The sequence below is a fragment of the Chelonoidis abingdonii genome, chromosome 19 (assembly GCF_003597395.2).
Source record: "Chelonoidis abingdonii isolate Lonesome George chromosome 19, CheloAbing_2.0, whole genome shotgun sequence".
Lineage (NCBI taxonomy): Eukaryota > Metazoa > Chordata > Testudines > Testudinidae > Chelonoidis > Chelonoidis abingdonii.
Genome location: NC_133787.1, coordinates 23,062,311 through 23,084,275, shown reverse-complemented (window position 1 = coordinate 23,084,275; position 21,965 = coordinate 23,062,311). Strand labels below are relative to the sequence as shown.

The 21,965-nt window shown below is 41.1% G+C and overlaps 1 protein-coding gene across 1 annotated transcript in view; it reads left to right on the top strand.

Annotated features, from left to right (window-relative positions):
- Positions 1-21,965, top strand: part of CEP89 (centrosomal protein 89) — a 133,081-nt gene that overhangs the window by 30,705 nt on the left and 80,411 nt on the right. Inside the window, exons 7-13 of the mRNA XM_075073627.1 lie at positions 475-529; positions 4,210-4,428; positions 5,828-5,970; positions 9,498-9,548; positions 11,209-11,292; positions 13,173-13,280; positions 18,041-18,152. Of these exons, the coding sequence (XP_074929728.1) occupies positions 475-529; positions 4,210-4,428; positions 5,828-5,970; positions 9,498-9,548; positions 11,209-11,292; positions 13,173-13,280; positions 18,041-18,152 (772 nt within the window). The remainder of the gene's footprint in view (positions 1-474; positions 530-4,209; positions 4,429-5,827; positions 5,971-9,497; positions 9,549-11,208; positions 11,293-13,172; positions 13,281-18,040; positions 18,153-21,965) is intronic.

Here is a 21,965-nt window from a genome sequence, read left to right as displayed (position 1 = left end):
TGTAGCCACTATTGTAAGTAACCATTATTTCTCTCCTCTTTTTCTTAAAAAACAAACAAACAAAAAAACCCCTCTTTCTTTTATCAATCAAGTAGTGAGGAGAAATGTATAAGTGGCTATACCTCAGCCTAAGTAGCCAAGCGCTGCTAATACTTAGTTTTACAAATAGGTAAACTGATGCACAGAGATATTAAACTGACTTGCAGCAGGGGTAATGGAGGCAACGACAGAGTCTGTCTCTATCTAAAAGAGCACACTCCTCCCTTATACTTATGGTTTCTTTTGTCATCCATTTAACAAGACAAAATATTCATTACATATAAAGAGACTAAGGGCTACAAAATTGTATTGATAAAACTTAGATCTTAAATGTTTGATAAATAGTGTAGTTTCTGTGTTGATGGTGAGGTTGTTAAAATAGAAAAGGATAACTGTTACAGCAAATTATCTCACATTATTTTGTTTATTTGCTAGGAGCAAAAACTGGCAGTTGAAAATCCACTAAGCGAAAAGCCTCCACGATCCCCAGGTACTACTCTGTTTTTGCCATAATACCTAAAGTGACAGGTTTAGAATAAAGTACATTAATACATTTTTCTGCTTTTACACAAAAAGCAAAAGTTATATATTTGAAGTACAAGAGATAGAAAAGGTTGAATACTCAGTGACATGTACAAAAGCAGTAACTCCAGGCTTTTCTTCACATGAATGATTTATATTTGTTTTTGTTTTCTAAATGTGAATGCATTTTGGCTGAATATGATTAATTTAGGTAACAATCATAGGCACTGAAGGGAATTTCTTTTCATAGCATGTCTGCTAATAAATTAAAGATTATTGTTGTAGTCATGTCCCAGGTAGGAGAAAGACAAGGTGGGTGACGTAATACCTCTTTTTCGACAAACTTCTGTTGGTGAGAGACGAATTTTCGAGCTACACAGAGCTTTTCACAAAGTGATCACTCTGTATCTGACCTATCAGTCCTCATTTCCAAAGGAAACTTGCACAACACTTTCAAAAGATGAGACTTGGAGCTTGAATTCAAAGCTTTGCTGGACACTAAAAATAATGGTATTAATAAAGACACCTGATTTATGGTTTGTTACAGTAATCTGTAACCCACTAACCTCTCTTTTTGGCCTATGTCTCCAAAGGTGTTAACAGGCCACTTCACCTCGAATGGTGTCTTAGATTATGTGTTAACTACTTATGCTAAACTATCTATTTGATCTTGTATTTGGATGTGACGCTTTTAATACCTTTCTCAAACCTAAAGAAGAGCTCTGTGTAGCTCAAAAGCTTGTCTCTCACCAGCAGAAGTTGGTCCAATAAAATATGTTACCTCACCCCCCTTGTTGCTCTGAAAAATTAAAGAGTCATTGTAGGTGTCAGATATAAAGCATGATATTTGCCAGTCTTCCCAGTGAGAGGTCAGGTACAGAAATAGCCATTAACAGAATATAAAGCCAATAGTGAAATATGGAGAAAGGAACTTGGAATTAAAGAAATTCATAATATCTAAGCATTATTATTTACCTCATGAGTCTTGGGAATCTTCATCTTTGTGACATACTCTAGGAGATCCGAATGAAAGGCAATATTGTAACATTTATCCTTCCCCTTCTCCCCAGTCACCTAAGTTTTGTGTACACTTGAGAATTTTACCAGTGCTACTTGCACCAATGTGACTGAAGTGGTGTAAATTGCAGTGATGCAGTACATCCACACATGGCATTGCCTTCAGCTATTGCCGAGTCTATGGATTGTTGCATCTAACCAGCAATTCCAGGCACAGCTCCGTGGATCTCCTAAAGAGGTGTATAATGTCTATGGTATATTTACGCGTGTTCAAATTTATGATTTTTTTTTTTTGGTTTCCTTTCAAAGGTTTTTCTTGTATAAAAAGCTGTTATGCCCTCACACTTTCATATGCCATATGAGAAGGTTAACTCCTCCCCACACACCCAATATCAGATAAACTGGCTGTAATATAGACAAGCCTCTTCTGTTTTAATATAGCAGTGGTCACCAACCTGTAGATCGTGATCGACTGGTCGATCCTGGAGACTCTCCCAGTCGATGACAACCTCTGGGCACTTAAAGCCGACAGTGCAGCTGGGCTGCTGCTAAGGCAGGCTCCCTGCCTGCCCCTGCCCCCTGCCGCTCTCGCAAGGAGCCATCTCACCCCTGCAGCCCCTGGTTAGGGGACAGAGGGGTATGTGGCTCCACATGCTGCTCCTCTCTGCAGGCGTCGCCCCCGCAGCTCCTATTGGCTGGGAACGGGGACCTGTGGCCCCCCCGAACAGGTGCCACAGGGGCATGTTGGCCCCTTCCGAGAGCTGCGAGGGGCCTTGGCAGGCAGGGAGCCTGCCTTAGCCCCATTGCACCGCCAACTAAGAGCCATTTGAGATGAGTGCCACACGGTGGGAGACCACACCCCAACCCCCAAGCCCCTCCTAGAGCCACCACACCATACCCCTTCCTGCATCCCAGCCCTGACCCCCCTTCTAGAGCCAGTACCCCATACCCCCTCCTGCACCCCCACACTGTGTCTGAGCCCTGAGCCCTCTCTTGCACCCAAACTCCCTCCCAGAGCCAACACCCCATGCCCCCTTCTGCACCCTAACACTCTGCCCTAGCCTGAGCCCCCCCTGCACCTAAAGTGCCTCCCAGAGCTTGCACTCCTCAGCCCCTCCTTTACCCCAAGACTCACCCCAGCCCTGAGCCCCCTCCCAGAGCCATCACCCCATGCCCCCTTCTGCACCCTGATCCCACTTCTGCACACTGAACCCCTGCCCCAGCCCTGACCCCCCTCCTGGAGCCAGCACCCTGTAGCCCCTCCTGCACCCCAACACTCTGCCCCAGCCTGGAGCCCCCTCCTGCACCAAAGCCGTCTGCTCCAGGCTCAGTCCAGAGCCCCCTCCCACGTTCTGAACCCCTCGGTCCCAGCCCAGAACCCGCACCCCCTTCCAACCACTTTCCCAACCTGGTGAAAGTGGGTGTGGAGGGGAAAGCAAGGGCTAGAGAATGGGGGTTGGAGTGAGCGAGGTGGAGTTTCAGGGGAAGTGGAGGGGCCTCGAGGAAGGGGCAGGGTAGATCCTGGGTTGCACTTAAATTCTAAAAGTGATCTTATGTGTAAAAAGGTTGGAGACCACTATATTTTAGCTATCTAATATCTAGACAGATATAGATAACTAACTCCAGGTTCCCTAAGCAGCTCTTGGAATGTATATCTATACTCCTGAAGCCCCCTTCTACAGTTGGCCTAAGCAGAGCTGGATTCAGGCTTAGGCACTGTAGGCCCCAGCCTCTTATCCCGAGGACTCCAGCTCCTGGAGTCTGTTGATGGTGATAGAATCTCAACTTTCATTTTTTTAAAAAGCAAGTTTTCTAACTCATATGGCTACAGAGAAAAGTTTGAAAACATGATCAAAGTATAACTGATGCAGTGATATCTGCCTGATTCTGCAGACAGCCTGAAACTGTAGCTCTGCAAGGTATGAATGACCTCATGCTTCCCAAGAATGTCAGGGGAGGGATAGCTCAGTGGTTTGAGCATTGGCCTGTTAAACCCAGGGATGTGAGTTCAATGCTTGAGGGGGCCACCTAGGGATCTGGGGCAAAAATTGGTCCTACTAGTGAAGGCAGGGGGCTGGACTCAATGACCTTTCAAGGTCCCTTCCAGTTCTAGGAGATTGGTATATCTCCAATTATTACCTTATAACTAGAAGACCAACTGTTTGGGATGTGAAGGGGAGCCTCCAACACCATCCCAACAGAGGACTCTACATGTGGCAGGAGAAGAGAGCAGCAGGTTTGGCCTGCTCACCTCATCAGATATGCTGGGGGTGGGGGAAGCCTGCTACTACCTTTTCTGGTGGTAACTGGAAGCACTTGAGCAGAGGTGACGATCCTTTTACACAACACCCTTACTCACTCCATAGTTTTTTCTCCCTCTTAGCCCCACAGGCTCATCAGTGCCATGATTTGATTTGTGTCCTACGGATCCTTTCCTTAAAATAATTGAACATGCATTCTAGCTTAGTGTACTCTTATTCTACCAGCTATACTTAATTTTCCATAATAGAATGTTAATAATTTGTGAAAAGACTGATATTCTTTTTCCCTCTCTTGGAGCTAATGTAGAAAAGTCTGAATACCATGTGAATACTGTATGTTTTATAACATGTTTTCTCTTGTCATCTGTAGATGTATCTGTTCGGACAAGACAAGGACAGTTGGAGACAACTAAAGAGAAGTTCCAAGAACTAAAACAAGAAAATTGGTCTCTAATCAATGCAAATCAGACTATGGCCCTACAACTTGAGGAACTAAAACAACAAATAAAGGAACTACAGTTAAAACTTAAGACACTGGAAAAAGAAAATAAAAAATGTAGAAAAGCTGCAGAGAGTTCACATAAGGAAGGTGGGATACAACTTTAGAATGTCTTTTATTGAAGGGAACTATATCTTGCTTTATTTTCTAACTCACTCAAAACCTGTCCCCCTCAGTAATTGAGTCCCCACATTGGGTGACCTCAGCGTTTATCCAGACAGAAATAATTCTCCAAGGGTAACAGAATATAGTCAGCTCTGTTCTTTAAATAGCTTATGGAATGCTACATAAGTCTTGGTCATAATTAGTCTAATAAATCTGCAGGTGAACTTGATGTCTCAAAATCCCACAAAAACTTCAGTGCTGGAGTGGCACCGTGGCAGTCCCTTAGCAATGCATCAGAAGACATTAAGAAAGTCTTTTTTAAGTCCCTTGCATCTTTTTAGTCCACTGAATGGTGTGTAGTTTTTTGTTAAGTTTCTGAGAAATTCACTACAGCTGAGAATCCCTGCATCCCAAAGCAATATGGTAGCTCTACTACTTGAGCTAAAGGAGCATCTGCAATAAGCAGAAGCTGTAATAATGCTTTATATCTGTTTGCAGGCCTTTGGCCATTGAGGGAGAAGGCCAACAGAATATGTTGCTAAGTAAAATTAAGTCTGTTACAATTTAATTCCACTAGCAGTCCCTCTCCCTTGCAACTTTAAGTAAACCATGTTAGCACTTTGACAGTCCTGGTATTGGTGATTCAGACTTTGGCCCAATCCATTGCAATCAGGAGTAAAATTCCCATTTAGTGGAATGGGAGCGAGATTGAACTCTTCTGCAGTGCTTTGCATGTTTCTTAAACACATAATCTATTGGAATTTTAATACTGATTTTGCAGTATGTGGTACAAATGGAGTTCCCCTCAGTAGAAAAACAGCATGTTTTCATTTTCTTTGTAGTCTTTTTGGTGCATAGGACTCCACTGAAATAAAGTCTCCTTTTGGGTAAGAGAAGGCATTCACTTCCATTACTTGAAACTAATAAAGCCATCCTCCACTATTTTTTAAAACAGGCACTGCATATTTCTTCTTGGTTCCACGTCCATGTCATTTTTAGCATACAAGATATAGAAATATAGTTTGGAAATGTTTACATAGAGTGCAGAAGTCAAAACCCACATTTGTCATGCAATAATAGTTTATAAATTAAGTTATTTAAACTGTTTGATAGAAATCAGTATTAAATGTAGGAATGTTAATGTTTTTATGTGACCCTTAACTAACTAGTTATTATGCCACAGAACACATGAAATGGCTCTTCCTTTTGTTTTTTCGTATTCAGAGTTTAATAATTTTTGTGTGGTTACTAATGCGTCAATAGAAGTTATTTATCCTGTAATTTTTTCCATTTCTGATTAGGGAATTTTGACAGCTAAGTTAATATGCAGGTGTCATGTGTTTGACAGACTGTTGTGATTTGGTTTTATTTTTTTTAAATATAGAGGAAGTTGCAGAATTGCTTTCATTGAGACAACAAGCTCAGGAACTGGTAGATGAAAATGATGGTTTGAAAATGACTGTCCATCGTTTGAATGTGGAATTGAGTCGCTATCAAACCAAATTCAGGCCGTTGTCCCAAGATGAGGTAATATTCCTGGTTACTGGTGCTTGTAAAGAAATATTTGGGGGGTTTTAGTAGATTTTAAGGATCTGCATACCTATAGATTGCTTTAGTACAGGGGTCGGCAACCTTTCAGCAGTGGTGTGCCGAGTCTTCATTTATTCACCCTAATTTAAGGTTTCGCATTCCAGTAATACATTTTAACTTTTTTAGAATGTCACTTTCTATAAGTCTATAATATATAACTAAACTATTGTTGTATGTAAAGTAAATAAGGTTTTTAAAATGTTTAAGAAACTTAATTTAAAATTAAATTAAAATACAGAGCTCCCGGACCGGAGGCCAGGACCCGGGCAGTGTGATCGCCACTGAAAATCAGCTCGTGTGCTGCCTTAGGGACACATGCCATAGATTACCTACCCCTGCTTTAGTATCTAGGCAGCTAGCTGATACACCAATGTATTTTTCATGTTTTTATGTGGTTTCCAGCAAAATAAGAGATGATGTGACTATAGGACATTTATCTGACATTACTGTAATGAGACTACTCAGATATCAAAGTTAATTTTTTCCTGTGCACAGCAGGGGCGCCTGGGGAGGGTTTGCCCTGGGCCCCATATGGGCCCCCATGAGAGTTTTTTGGGGGCCCTGGAGCTTCTTCTGCTCCGGGTCTTCGGCAGCAATTCGGCGGTGGGGGGGTCCTTCTGCTCTGGGACCTGCCAGTGAAGTGCCTCTGGGCGGCCCTGGTGCACAGAAATACTGTGTTATCTGTCTACTTCATTTGTTCTGTCATTTCAGAAACTGTGTAGTATGCAGCCATCACTTAGGTACAAGGGATTACTTTCCCCAATACATAGTACAATTCATGGAAAAAGGGGAACAATGCATTTTTATTTTTAATATCTCCAATCTGTAATGTAGGGAGTGTATAAATCAGTTACTGAAAGCCTGATCCCACAAAACCTTGTGAATACTCCTTAAACATATAAGTAGACCAATTAACTTTAATCATTTGGCCCCTGTACTGCAATCAGATCCATGCCAGCAGCCCCATGTGCAGAGCCTCACTGACTTCATTGGGACTCAGCACAGATATAAGGATCTGCCTGCACAGATAAGATTGCAGGATAGGGAGGCCTTAATTAGTAATGATAAGTGTATCACCAAGTTACCTACTGTAGGAAGAACAGATTTAAAAATATCCGTGTTGATTTTTGGCAGAGCCAGGGCCTGAACAGCTGGAGAGAAATTTCAAAGGGAAGCCAAGACTAAGCAACAAATGTTTTTTCTTTATTTCTAGTTTATTTCTAGGCTTCAATTTACACACTATTTCCTTCATCCATCTTAACAATTTGTAAACTCCAGACAGGCAGTATAAAACCAAACCAAACACTGTGCCTCTCTTTCCTTGTCCTCCCAGACCTTCAGGCATTAGAGGGCTCAAGATCTCCTCTGAGACTGAGAAGGATTTTGCTCCCTTCCTCCCTCTTAAGACCTAGCTCTCTCCAAGTAAGATGTTACTTTGGCACTACCTCCTGCCCACTTTATTGTACTAGCTGTAGAAAGGATGGATTGGCTGAGTAGAGATTCACATTTAAATTCCAGGTCAAATGTCATCTATTCTTTCTTTTGCAACATATGAATGTAAGATCCCAGTAGTTACATAACCCTGATTTACAAAGTAAATGTTGATACAAGAAGTCTTTTGGGCTGAAAAAAAAAAGTCTGCATTTAAAAAATATCCAATTTAACGACTTGACATGGTTAGCTACTCTGCTGTTCAGTATACTTAATTTAAGGAAACAGTAAATTATATGCTCGTTGACCTTTCTTGTTCAGATACTTCTCCTTTATCAACTAATCATAGCTATCCATCTTTTGCAAATGCTGTAAAGCTCATTGAACTATGATTCAGACATCTGTTCACTAAGCTTTTTAACAGAACAGGTAAAGGCCATTTTGCAGCAGAACCACCTTGCTACCTGCTAATTCTTCTTGGCAGTAAATCCTACATCTTAGCTCCCTAGAGATAATTCCATCCTTCTTACTATTTCTCAACTAAGTCTTTTTTTTTTTTTATTGTTCATTCAAAGGATATGACTAGAATCCACTATGCTTTTAAGTTTTAATATATTTTAAAATGCATAATTTATAGCTGGTGGCAAAATCCTCAGAGTTTTTTGGTATTTGTGGTCTGAGTTCAGTGCTTTTGAAAGGAGGAAATAGCAAATAGATGAAAGTGGAAATAATAAGCTTTAAATATGAAGCTTCTGACAAATGGGTAGCTTTTTTTTTTTTTTTGTAAATGGTTGTTCAATATGTGGCCTCTACTGAGCCTACTACAGGAATGAAAACTAATGCTAGCTGTGATGGTAGTCATGATTCACAATGTTTTTCTGTAGGTCTATAAATACAATAATGTGTTACACTTTAAGCAGTACACAGTATAACTAGGCATACATTTAAGTCCACTTATTGCTTAGATAGTTAGAAAAGTGAAAGACATTGGTATGGTTAAATTAGATAGTAAGTCTAATCATAAAGCCTTTTGAGAACCTTTGATTGGTGCTGAGCACCATGGAAAGACTTATAAATAATCAGAAGTAAATTACAACTATATTTTGTAAATCACACAAGCAAGTGTTAACATGGGGTAACTGAGCAAAGAGAAGTTTCGTATTTATCCTTCTCACCAGTTAGAGCACTAGCCAGGGACTTGGGAAGCCTGGGATCACTTCCCTGCTCCACCACAGACTTTCTCTGTATATAGGCAAGTCACCCAGTTTCTCTGTGCCTCAGTTCTCCATCTATCAAAGGGGAAGAATATTACTGTCAGGATGGAGCCTGAATATTTAGAATGGGATGATACAACGGGGTTGCCTGCGATAGCAGGAGACTGGACTCAATGATCCAGAAGGTCCCGTGCAGTTCTATTTCCTTATGTACCTCCTACCTTGTAAGGATAAATACATTAAAGATTGTGAGATGCTCAGTTAGTATGATAATGGGGGCTGTATAAATTTCACAGATACATCAAAATGGCTACTTGATTTTATGCTTAATTGAAACTATGCGTGTGCTTCTGGTGGAAAATATGCCCCTTTGCCTTCAGTCTAGATTTTTTTAATCCTTTTCTTATTAAAATAAACTCATGAAAGGAATGGTTTCCTCACCATGACCCATTTATGTTATGGTTCTTTTCACACCAAAATTTACCAGTATTCCTACATTCTATTTAGAGTTCCTTTTATAATACCATACTCTTCAGACTTATCTGTATCAATCTGAGAATTTAAGATATTTATGAAAATTAAATTGAGAATTTACTAGTAAAACTTTCCTGGATTAAATTATGCTTTACATTATATCAATAAGAATAGAAAGTCTCAGTTTTGGTGAATCTGTAAGTACTATACGTATTATGTACTTAGAAACATATGTCTGAGTATAAAGAGTCCTATGAGTCATATGGTTTGCAAGTGGACAATGCTTGAGGAATCAAAAAGCAGAAACAGTTTAATTTGAATTCCAATTTTCTAAAATTATTTTAGAATATAAAAATTGGAGGTCTGCCAGCAAAAGGGCCACCCCCTCCCTGGCTGGTAAGTAAATCAGTATTTTTACCTTTACAATATGTTGGTTAATTGTTGTATTTAATCTTAGCTTTTTCTAAAATTTGTATAGTTTCCAAATAAATTTGAAACAGAAATATTTAAATCTACAGACTGTTGTTTGGGTACTGTGCTGAGCTACTACATGCTAGCACTTATGAGATGATGGGCATTTATTGATGTTTATACTATGATTTAAGATAGAGGGCAAAATTCATCCCTGCAGTAAACATGTACATCTGTTATTAAAGTTATTGTGACTTATGACCTTCATGCAAAAACACATTAGTGAGAAGTGGAAAAAATTGCTATTGTTTGATATTGTCCAATATATAATGTAATTGCAGGAACTGTTGATTAACTGTATTTTTAAAATTATTTAAAGAGCTACAAAAAAGCACAGCTCAAATGACAACAAATGACATATTTTATCCAGGTACTGCAGAGAGTATATCCTCCCTAAAGAAGAACTGCAAAATTTTATGAAAAACAATATTTTAAAAGTTGGTAATCTTAAAAGGGCAACAAAATACTTGTACAGATTTTATAAAATATAATTTAATATTTATAACAAAATGTCTCAATTTTCCAGACAAATCCTAAATTCAAGATTTCCCCCTGACCCTTCTATATTTAGTCAAACACTTTAAATAGTATCAAAAATGGAAGAAAAAAGTCCTTCCTCCAACTTCTTAGATGTATGGACCAGAATGCATTTATGCAGGTGCTTAATTTTAAACACTTGAATAGCCTCACTGACTTCAATCCTGAATTTAGAATTTGGCAGGATAGTGAAAAAGATGCTCTTAGTTTGTAGCCATAGCACCTTGGTGTGTGGTTTTGTCAGATCTCAAACTAAGCAGGATCAAACTTTACCAATACTTGGCTTAATAATGTCCAAGGAAAACATGGACATTCGTGTTGGCCTGTGAATGCTTGCATAATCCCTGCACCATCACCTGCGCAATATACCAAGAGCACAAATAATTCAAGCAAGGTGAGTGCATTGGGGTTCACTCAGTGAGAATGTGCTAAAATGGACCACACCCCTTCACAATCAGAACCATGGAGGACTTGCTAAGTGTGAGATCTGTTGTTTTTTAGGTAGCCAGGACAGGTTCAGGTTCACCAATTGAGCAGTTCTTTCTCAGCTGTGGCTTTTCCAACTTACAAAAATGCCTATGACAGCCAGAATTTAGCACACAGTCTGAACTTGCAGTGCTGAGCCATCTCCTGGGAGGGACTAAGCACTCACATTTCCCATTGAAGTTAATGGTGTTCTGAGTCTGTGAATCAATGTAAAGTGTCTTTTATAGTTCTCATTATAAGGAATTCTATGAACTAGTGGGTCCCTTGAACTCCCATTGAAATCACCTGCAGATGCAGTTAATGGGAGTTGAGAGCACACAATATCATGTAAAATCAGGCCTTTATTTTCTGCTTATAAAAATTCATCTTTCATTAGTTTTTGCACAATCTATTGGCCTGTGTATTTACATTTTCAGTGTATTCATTCATTTTACTTAAACTCTGGCTTGAATCTGACTACATTAAAAGTTAAATATGGAACTAAAAAAGGAACCTAAAATATTTATAATGTATTTTTGAATATATTTCCATGGATTAAAATACATTGGGTCTTTTTCTTCAGCTAGATATGAAATACTTGTCACCTCTCCTATTGTCATATGAAGACAGAATGCGAGAAAAGGAGGATTTAAATCTTGCACATGAGGCAAGTTGGCAAATAATTAAAAAAAAATTAACAGTAAAGTGGAAACAAATAGGAACACATCACAAACTATTGAAATCCTTAAAGGGATCTTTTCAAAGCTGTTGGAGGCCTAAAATTAGAACTAGCTTTGCTCTGATTTTTGGCTTGCATACATATTATGCCCTCTGTTTTTTCTGCCTGCTTTCTCTGTTTTGTTTTTGTGAGCAGGCAGAGCATTGAGATGTACAAGAATTGTCCTTTTCAGAGTGAAAACCAGAGTAAATAGACTTTGTGCGGAGGTCTCAACTGTAGTTTGGGAAGGAAAGAATTCACCTTTGCAACCAATAGGGAAGACTGTAAGGTCGCATTGCAGCCCCTACTATTCAAACCAGAGGTTTTAATAGAGACCCCTGCCTTCTTCCACCCTTTCTGGGGGTGCCAGGCATCTGGTTTTTGACCGGAATGCTCGGTTGAAAAGGGACCCTAGCGGCTCCGGTCAGCTGCTGTTAAAAGTCCAGTTGGCTGCATCAGCCGGCTCTGCATGGCTCCTGGAAGCAGCTGGCGTGTCCCTCTAACTTCTAGGCGCAAGGGTGGCTGGGGGTCTCCGCATGCTGCCCCTGCCTGCAGTGCAGGTGCCACCCTGAGCGATGGCTTCACAGTTCCCGTTGGCCAGGAACAGCAGCCAGTGGGAGCTGCGGGGGCAGTGCCTGTGGATCGGAGCAACGCGCAGAGCCCCCTGGCTGCCCCTGCACTTAGGGACCAGAGGGACATGTCGGCTGCGTCCGGGAGCCTCCTGAGTTAAGTGCTGCCTGGAACCCGCACCCCAAACACCCCCTCCTGCATCCCAACCCCCTGCCCCAGCCCTGAGCCTCCTCCCACACCCAAACTCCCTCTCAGAGCCTGCACACTCACCCTAGCCCCGAGTCCCCTCCCATATTCTGAACCCTTTGGCCCCAGCCCAGAGCCCCCTCCTGCACCCCAAACCCCTCATCCCTGGCCCCATCCCAGACCCCGCACTCCCAGCTGGAGCCCTCACCTCCTCCTGTACCCCTATCTCCTGCCCTGGCCCAGTGAAAATGAGTGAGTGAGAGTGAGCAACGAAGGCAGAGGGGATGGAGCAAGCAGGGATGTGGCCTTGGAGAAAAGGTGGAGCAGCGGGTGGGGCAAGGTTGTTCAGTTTTCTACAATCAGAAAGTTGGCAACCCTACTCTCAAGGAGAATTCTTGGCCGCTGAATCTATTGAAAACAGTGGTTAATTTAGAGAGAGGACAGAACCCACCTCTGCAATGGACACAAGTTGCAAAGCTTTCCTGTGCATCTGCTGTGTTCATTCTTCTCTACAAGAAGATATTTTTGGTCAACTGGAAGGAAATAAATTTCAGCCTCAGAGCAAAAGTCTTGTATCTTTCAATATTCTTCCTCCTCACAAAGATGAAGTTGTTAAGCAGAACAGAAGATACCTAGGGCTCTGTTCTTGTAAATTCACCATATTATATTTCTGTAATCAAGTATATTAAAAATTAATAGCATCATCTGGTAACTCCAATAAACCTCCATTATTCAGGAGGTTATAATTTGGCTATTTCATAAGACATGAAGCCAAAACCTCTCTCTCAGGTTTTTTTTATTATTATTATTTTTTAACAGAAAATGTATGTATTTTTTACCAAATTATATTTAAATCAGTTAAGCAATTTTCAGTGTAGGTATGGGTATGCTTCCTTCAGCAGCACTGACACTAACAAACTGAATTAAAGACGGGCAGTCAAGTAAACTTGCTATTCTTACATGCATGATATAAATATACTCAGATATAAGTTAATAAAATATTTCTTATAGCATGAGGCTGAAGCAAAATATGTATATTTTGATATTTTTATGTGAATTTATTTGTATTTCAGGAGGATATGAAGAAGTTTAGGATACGAGTTGAAGAATTGGTGAAGGAAAATGAACAACTGCACCAGCAATTAAATAAAAATAGTTCTATTACCCTGAAGGAATGGCAAGTGGATTTTGTTTGTATTTATTAGAAATTAATGAAAAAGTATTCTTATTATACTACTCTTATACAAACAGACTTTTAAGAGCATATAAACATGACAGGTGAAATCCTGGCTCGATGTAAGTCAGTGGGAGTTTGATTTTGAAACGTAGTGCCTTAATGTCAAATGCTCAATACCAGTAGGAAAGATTTTATACATTTGATACATGTTAGTTAAGATCTGTCCAATGTACAAACCTTCATGATATCTGTGAACTTTCTAGGACAATAGATCAGAATGATTTTTAGTCTCTGATCTAACTTGAAGTAAACTTCATATCCCAAAAGAGAAGAGAGTCAGTGTACACTGTACACTAACCATTTATCTATAAAACTCTCAAATGTTTTAATCAGTTAATTTACTAATCTTAAAATCAAGTAAAGTAAGTTTAATTAAAAAAATTATTCAACTTTACCAGAATTGACTATTTCTGTTGCACTGCTTCTGTCCTCATTCATTACAAATGCTCCCCACCTATGGAATTTGGAGGCTATCCAGCGTTGTTGCTGGATGTTCCACGACTAAGCTCTGCCCTTCAGCTCAGGCCACCCAGATTTTCTGTCTTTGGTGGTAGAACAAGTTTGCGATTCAGTTTCTTCCAACCATTTTGTTTTAAAACCTTTTATTTTGTTTTGTGCAGTTGCAATTTAAATCCCTGCAGATTGGGTAAATAGCAACATGATGATTATAACCATTTGGATCTGCTGCTTCAGCACCTATTTTCTGGACTTCTCTGCTCCCCTCAGGCATGCATGTCAGAACTGTCCTGCAAACACCTGGTTTAAATCCAAGTGGTGTTCCCTGTGTGAGGCAGCATTTACAGGCTTTACAGAGGATCACTTGTGCCCTTCCTATACCAAGCTAGCTGACCCTCATACATTGCCAGGGTATGGTACTCAGAGTCAGACTGGCATGTCAGTTCCCCACTGCCCCAAGGAACTGGGACTCCAATGCAAACAAGCCTTTTCAGGAGCTTCTGAGCTTTTGATAAAAGAGTCTAAGAATGAGGAAAAAGTTATCTGGCCAACTCGGGGTAAGTCTCACAAGTCTGGAATGGAATAGGAATCATGGAAAGGATCCAGAGTCTCTTTCTTGTCCCCTCCTCCAGAAACCAAAGTGGGTCTTCCACTCCCTAGGGGAAGAAGCAGGACTCCTCCACAGCTCTTCTTCCTCCCTGGAAATTGGGGGCTTCTCAGGATACTCAAGGGGAAGTCTTGCAAATCCCAGAGAATCTGGGTCCTAAAAAGGAAAAAATACAAATGTGTCCTTTGCAAGGCAACAATTAATATTGTTAACGAATAAGTGGGATGAAAATTAGGGGTTAAATCTCTTCTCTATTCCCTTCTCCCCCTCAGGGAGTGTTTGCTTTTGACTCCATTAACAGAGAGACTCTAGAAGGCACTCAAGTGATATGGTTTTATCAGCAAGTTGATTCAGATACTGCACAGTCTGTATGGCAGTATGTCGGTGGTTCCCAAACTGTGGTTTGCGAAATATTACAGGGGATTCTCAGGGAAAAAAATTCCCTAATGGTGGACAGAGCTGTCCCTAGGGACCCTGGGCAGCATGGGGCCAACAGCCCGGAGCCCCTGGACTTCCAAGAGCTAAGCAGATCAAAGAAAGCATATCTACCACACTGAGGAGATTTAAACTTCAAGACTCCTTATAAGAAACGGAAAGGGAGGTGAATATTTTTTGCTGTTTTTAAAATTAAATAGGCAGCTAGTATTGTTTTTAAAATTATTATGAAGAACAAGTTTAAGCTTTATTGTAACGTGCACTGTTTGCCTGGACTGCTCAAGACCTGAATGCTTGTGTAGGAAGAACTCTTTGAGTTGGCTTCTTAAATCCCTTCCTGCTGTTTCACATCTGATACTCCTTGATGAAACATAGGAGACTTGTCTTATAACAGGCTTATTCAAAGTGATACAAGCTACAAAAGTGAGATCTTGGAAGAGTGTTGCCGTTTTCATAATGTAATAAAAAGACTGTAATGATAAATAATAATTAATACTAAATAGTGTGTAATAAGCATGTCATAAAAACAAATTTTATATTTCCAAGATTACTGCTTTTATAATTTATACTTAGGTGTAGGAGAAAAACCCTGGAAATATTCATTTTTAGGAGGGGTTTCGTGAGACTTGACGTGTTAGTGAAAGGGATTCACAGGCTAGTAAAGTTTGGGAACCACTGCAGTATGTGTTAGTGGCTGATATGATGTGTGTTAGCAGGGATATGTACTCAGTCCAGTACTTTTTGCTCTATATGTAGAAAAACATTTTGTCTAACTCCCTTAGTAGCATTGGTGGAGGCCGCAAAATGTTGGGGCAAATTATCACCTTGACTTTGCAGACAATATATTGATAATGCCTATGGAGGAATACAACCAAGAAACAGCAACTAACCTGTACATAATAGCCAGAGAATGGGGATTAAACACGAATGAACAAACCATCAAACTAATGGTAACATCAAGAAACAGGCTAAACGACGTTATGGTGGAGACATTAAACAAGTAGACAATTTCTCTTACTTGTGTTCCATCATAACCTATGACAACTGTTATGAAGATGAATGACATCAACAAGCAGATAGCTACTTCCAGCAGAATATTTGCATGCCTGAATAAAAATGTTTGTAACCTTAAATGAGTATCTAGAAAAGCTAAAGACAAATAATATTCAATTCTCATTGTACTTACATTACTTTATGAGTGTGAAACATGGGTACTGACAATGCATCTGGAGCAGAAGCTTCAAACATATTCTAGGTGTGACAAAGGCTAGATAGGCTAAGAAATTATGACATCTATAGAAGACTGAAAGTGCAGTGTGTGACTACAGTCATTACAAGGCAACAACCACAATGGCTTGGCCATGGTAGGGGGTTATTCTAGGAACAACTGCCTAAGATTGTTTTCTGTGGAAGAGTGCAAGGAGAGAGAAGCAGTGGACATCCAAGGAAACAGTGGTGTAATATGGTATAAAAAACCATCCAGTCAGCACCCCAACAAGCTCAAATCATGATTCAAAACAGATATGGATGGAATCTACTCATAACATCAGCCCTACTGAACCTTGGTGTTGGGAGAAAAGAGATGATGATCTATACAAGAACCACACTGCTTTTTTCATGAGGGAAAGACTATTCTTACAGCTCTAGAAACCTCTCTGTTTAAAGTAGGTTCTCTCTTTCTACAATTCTTGGAATCTCATCATTTTGTTGTATCCTTGAAAGGTTGTGGCATAAAATGGGCATTCCTAGAACTGTAAAGTGGAGTACATATGCCAGCTGTACCCTGTTCATCTCATTTTATCCAAAATGCTAAGGCCCTAAGTCTCAAAGTTGCTAGGCAAGATGTGAAAATCCTGCATGAGTTGGCATTCTAGGTATCTGGGAAACTATTCACAGCAGTCCCTAGGGCACTAGTGGAGAATGTATGAGCCTCATCTGAAAAACTTTGCAAAGTTTCCATTCCTTCGCAGATTCATCCTTTTGTAGGAAGTTGCTACTGGGTTAGTTCCCACATAACTCCTTTGTTTACGAAGTTCTTGCTTTATGAGGTGCGGAGGACGGAGACTTCCATTCCTGCCTGTAATTCTACTATAAAAATTTACTTATCCTTTCCTTCCCTGCTTCTAGGATTTCTTGCTTGCTACTTCCCTTTAGTAATGAATGAGGAAAGAAACTGTGCAACAAAATGAGAAATTTCTTACCTGGTAATTTTTTCCCCCCCTATTAGCAGCTCTCTCTGAATTCAGCCCACTCTACTACTCTGGTTAATGACCAGAATATAAATTGTCTCTAAAGGGAGACATAGACATATATTGTCTTAAGGCTAATTTAATATATTAGAACTGCATGCTGAAAAGCTTACCAGAAGTCACACCAACTCCAACCTCAGGCTCTGGTTGATGTCAGTCCTTCAAAACCCATAGCTGGGTTTTCCTGTGGTTACAAGTTCATAACTGTTTCAGATTCTGAACAAGAACAATCATGAATAGGTCAGTCTTTCCTTTATACAGCTTGGGCCTTTGATCATGGCCTCATGTAATAGGTGAACAGCAGACAATGGCTCATTCCTCAGAGGCATAGCTTCAAAAGACTGGATTTCTGCATAATCGTGGTGAGTCTGGGGAATCTGCATTCACCTCCCCCTAGATATTCCCCAGGAAAACCACTTACCGTGTTTTCTTCCAAGAGTCCATTCTTGTCTGGCACACTGTTCAATATAGTCCTCTGAGCCTGCAGGTCACGCATCTATCACATCTCCTTTGAGAGGCAACATACAATTCCAGACCACAATAATACATAAACTATCTATTTAATATAATGGACCCCAAAGATACTTAAATTTAATTCAATAAGGTCTTTCAGGGATATTCAGGAAATTGCCATATCTGTCACATACACATCTTTTTTTCTGCATTGTGATTTGCATTTCCCTCTTCATTCATATTTTGTTTTCAACATTCTAGAAAGTAAAACCTACTTTTAAGGAGGTATTTTCATATGAAAATGACTTTGTAATGTAATAATTTCACTCTAATAACTAAAATAATCTGGGTTCAGTCATTATCTTCAGTAAGCTGCTTGAACAGAAAGCTGCAAATACCAGTCTAAAATTAATTTAAGGTTCATTTCGTTGTCTTCTTTTAATTATTTAACTTACTAATGTTTGAGTGGCATGTTATTTCTAAATCAATCATCATCATAGGCAGCAGCTGCAAACTCAGGCAAAGCTGGTTTTGGAAGAAAATGGAGTGTTGATGAAGCAACTTGAAATTCAGCAGGCTAAAGCAAAGGAGAGTTACAACCAACATCTTCAGGAAGGTAAGATACTTCAATTGCTACTTACTTTGACTGTACTATTTTAAGTACTGGGGATCGGCCGGCATAGGCCTCCCCAAAACTAAAGGCCCCTCTCCCTCAATTAATGAGGAAGAACCACGGGACTCAGGCATCAGTTGAATACGGAAGACAGCAAATGAATCAACAGGAATAGGGTGAGGTCTGAGGTAAAGAATCAGAGATCCAGAGGAGGATACCGAGCAGAGAACCCTGGGCAGTGCCCACTGTTCCTCAGAGGCATTTAAGGAGTCAATGGACACTGACACTGGACACTGCCCAGAGGAACTCTGCCTGGATTTGTGAATGGACAAGGGAGATAGACCCCACAGTTGCAGAACATTACCCTGTCCAGCTTTCTCCTGATGTAATGGATGGCTGTCTTGGCCAGCACTGGAAGAAGGTTAACGAGGAGGTCTTGCAACTTTGTGAGGCCATGACTGGGGTGTGAGTGGATTACTTGAATTGTAGCAGAGGTAGTACTGCAGCAATATTTTAATTAATACATGCCTAAAAGCACTATTAAGTCAAAATAATATAAATTACAATCAATATCCAAGTTATTTCCCTTGCAGACAGTATGTAATACATACTGTCTCGACCCAAAATGTGTTAATCAGAAGTCACTTTCTGTACTGGAAATAGTGACCAGAAGTGTAAAATAACGTTTTATTTATGTATAAAAGTATGTTTTGTTAGTAATTTTAGAACGCTTTTAACTTTATGTAATGTTAAACACAGTATGGTCTTATTTAAATATTGTATAAGATAAATCATTTGGAGTCTGTGATTTTATTTTCTGTTTTGTTGGTAATGTCCATTGCTTTACAATAGTTAATTATCTAAAAAATAACATTATTGATTCTACTGGTTTTTATAACCTACCTTGCTTAAAATTTCATGACATCTTTTACAGTGAGGAATGAAGCCCACAACATAACACAGTTTAATTCAGATTTGTACTCCCTAATTGGTGATTGATTTCAGAATATTAATTACATTCAAGGAAGAAAACAAAGTAAGAGGGAAAAGATTCTAGATAAAGAATCATTCTGCTACTTTTGGTGTATTATTATACCAGCAAAATCCTATGAACGTTTAGAAATTTTTAACAGGATCTAAAGGAAAAAAAACCACCTTAAAATATATTGTAATTTAAAACCTGAATATAGAAAGCCACACTTCTAAGTAAAATAATTTTGAAAGTATGGAAATTCAGTTTAATGCACTCAGAAAAATCTTAACTGTGTCCCACAAACCCTACATTTTCTAATGAAGGTATGATTGCAAAGATGTGACAAGTATCCTAGTATAGTAGCTACTTGCCATGTATAACACAACTTGGATGTGTCACTGAGATTCTTTGAACCTAGGAAGGAATCTTGTAGGTGAACACAGATGACCATGTAATTTACCTGAGGATATTAAAGGATATTAATTTTTGGCTATGTACATTTTAAGTAACACTCACCACTTATAGGGCAGGGATGGGCAAACTTTTTGGCCAGAGGGCCACATCGGGGTTGCAAAACTATATGGAGGGTCAGGTAGGGAAGGCTTTGGCTCCCCAAACAACCTGCCCCGCTCCCATCTGCCCACTCCCACTTCCCATCCCCCTGACTGCCCCCTGTGAGCCTCTGACCCATCCCCCCTTCTCCCTGTCCCCTGACTTCCCCAATCCACACTCTCACCCCCTGACAGGCCCCTGGGACTCCCACGCCTATCCAGCACCCCCATTCCCAGTTCCCTGATCTTGCCTCCCACAACCTCCGCCCCATCTAATCGCTCCCTGTCCCCTGACTGCCCCCCAGATCCTCCCATCCCGCACCATGCCAGAGCCAGCCATGCCAGAGCCAGTCAGAGCGCTGGCAGCGCAGGGAGCTGAGGCTGCGGGGAAGGGGAGACAGCAGGGGAGGAGCCGGAGGCTAGTCTCCCCGGCTGGGAGCTCAGGGGCCAGGCAGGACTGTGCCACGGGCTGGATGTGGCTCACAGGCCATAGTTTGCCCACCTCTGTTACAGGGTATATATTACTGAAGTTAGAGGCCATATAGGTGTTCCTCCCTTGACTTCTCAGAGAACGATGAGAAAAGTAAAATCCTAAAGTCCCTTGGCTTCTGTGCTTTATTTGAATTGGCTTTCAGAAATCCACAGTCTTGGGAAGTTTCTGTGAATACTGGGAACATTGAAGAGGTCTTAACTCATGGGCTGCAGTACTAACTGTATAAAATCTGCACCTGGCATATGAAACTTTTGAAGTTTCCATCAGGGCCCATGCACAGTTTGGAACTCCACAGGGCTGCTAATATTCATAGCAAGTGTTTTTAAATTTTAAAAAAATATCATTCATTCCGTAACTCAAAGCTACTAAAAAAGGCACCAGTCCTCACCAAGGCCAACAGATTCAAACTGATTTGAAGTTTCTAGGCCAAACTGTTCTGGGGTTGTGACGAGCCAAAATACATCAAGGAAATATCCAAGAAGTGAACAGCTTTTTATACATATATAAAAAATTCCCCTCTCACCCCTATGGGTGGTATGTGTCTTCCTCAACCTCGGGTCCTCTACCAGAGGCCTGGGAGTTTGAGGGTTCTGCGCAGTATCTTAGCTGTTCCTAGCACTGCACTCTTCTGGACAGAGAGCTCTGATGTTGTTCCTGGGATCTGTTGGAGCCACTCACCCAGCTTAGGAGTCACAGCCCCGAGTGCTCCTACCACCACTGGGACCACTTTGGCCTTCACTTTCCACATCCTCTCTAGTTCCTCTTTCAGGCCCTGGTACTTCTCCAGCTTCTCATATTCCTTCTTCCTGATGTTGCTGTCACTTGGCACTGCTATATCTATCACCACCGCTGTCTTCTGGTCCTTGTCTATTACCACGATGTCTGGTTGATTGGCCAGTACCTGCCTGTCCGTCTGGATCTGGAAGTCCCACAGAATCTTAGCCCTGCTATTCTCCACAACCTTCTGTGGAATCTCCCATCTGGTCTTGGGAGGGTCTAGCCCATACGCTGTGCAGATGTTCCTGTACACAATGCCAGCCACTTGGTTGTGCCGTTCAGTGTATGCTGTTCCTGCCTGCATCTTACATCCTGCCACTATGTGTTGGACTGTCTCTGAGGCCTCTCTGCACAGTCTGCACCTTGGGTCCTCTCTAGTGTGGTAGACCCCTGCTTCAATGGATCTGGTGCTCAGTGCCTGTTCCTGTGCTGCTATGATCAGTGCCTCAGTGCTGTCTTTTAGTCCAGCCCTTTCCAGCCACTGGTAGGATTTCCCAATGTCAGCCACCTCAGCTATCTGTCGATGGTACATCCCATGCAGGGTCTTGTCTTGCCATGGCACTTCTTCTGCTTGGTCTTCCTCCCATGTCTGCTGCTGCCTCAGGCATTCTCTCAGCAGCTCATCTTTGGGGGCCATCTTACTGATGTACTCCTGGATGTTCCGGGTTTCATCCAGGACAGTGGCTTTGACGCTCACCAAGCCCCGCCCGCCTTCTTTCCGGCTGGTATACAGTCTCTGGGTGTTGGACTTGGGGTGGAAACCTCCGTGCATTGTGAGGAGCTTCCGGGTCTTCACATCGGCAGCCTCCATGTCCTCCTTTGGCCAGCTCACTATACCGGCAGGGTATCTGATGACCGGCAGGGCGTATCTGTTGATGTCGTGGATCTTGTTCTTCCCACTGAGCTGGCTCTTCAGGACCTGTCTTATCCTTTGGTGATACTTGGATGTTGCTGTCTTCCTTGCCTCCTCATCGTGGTTTCCATGTGACTGTGGGACGCCAAGGTACTTGTAGCTGGTCTGT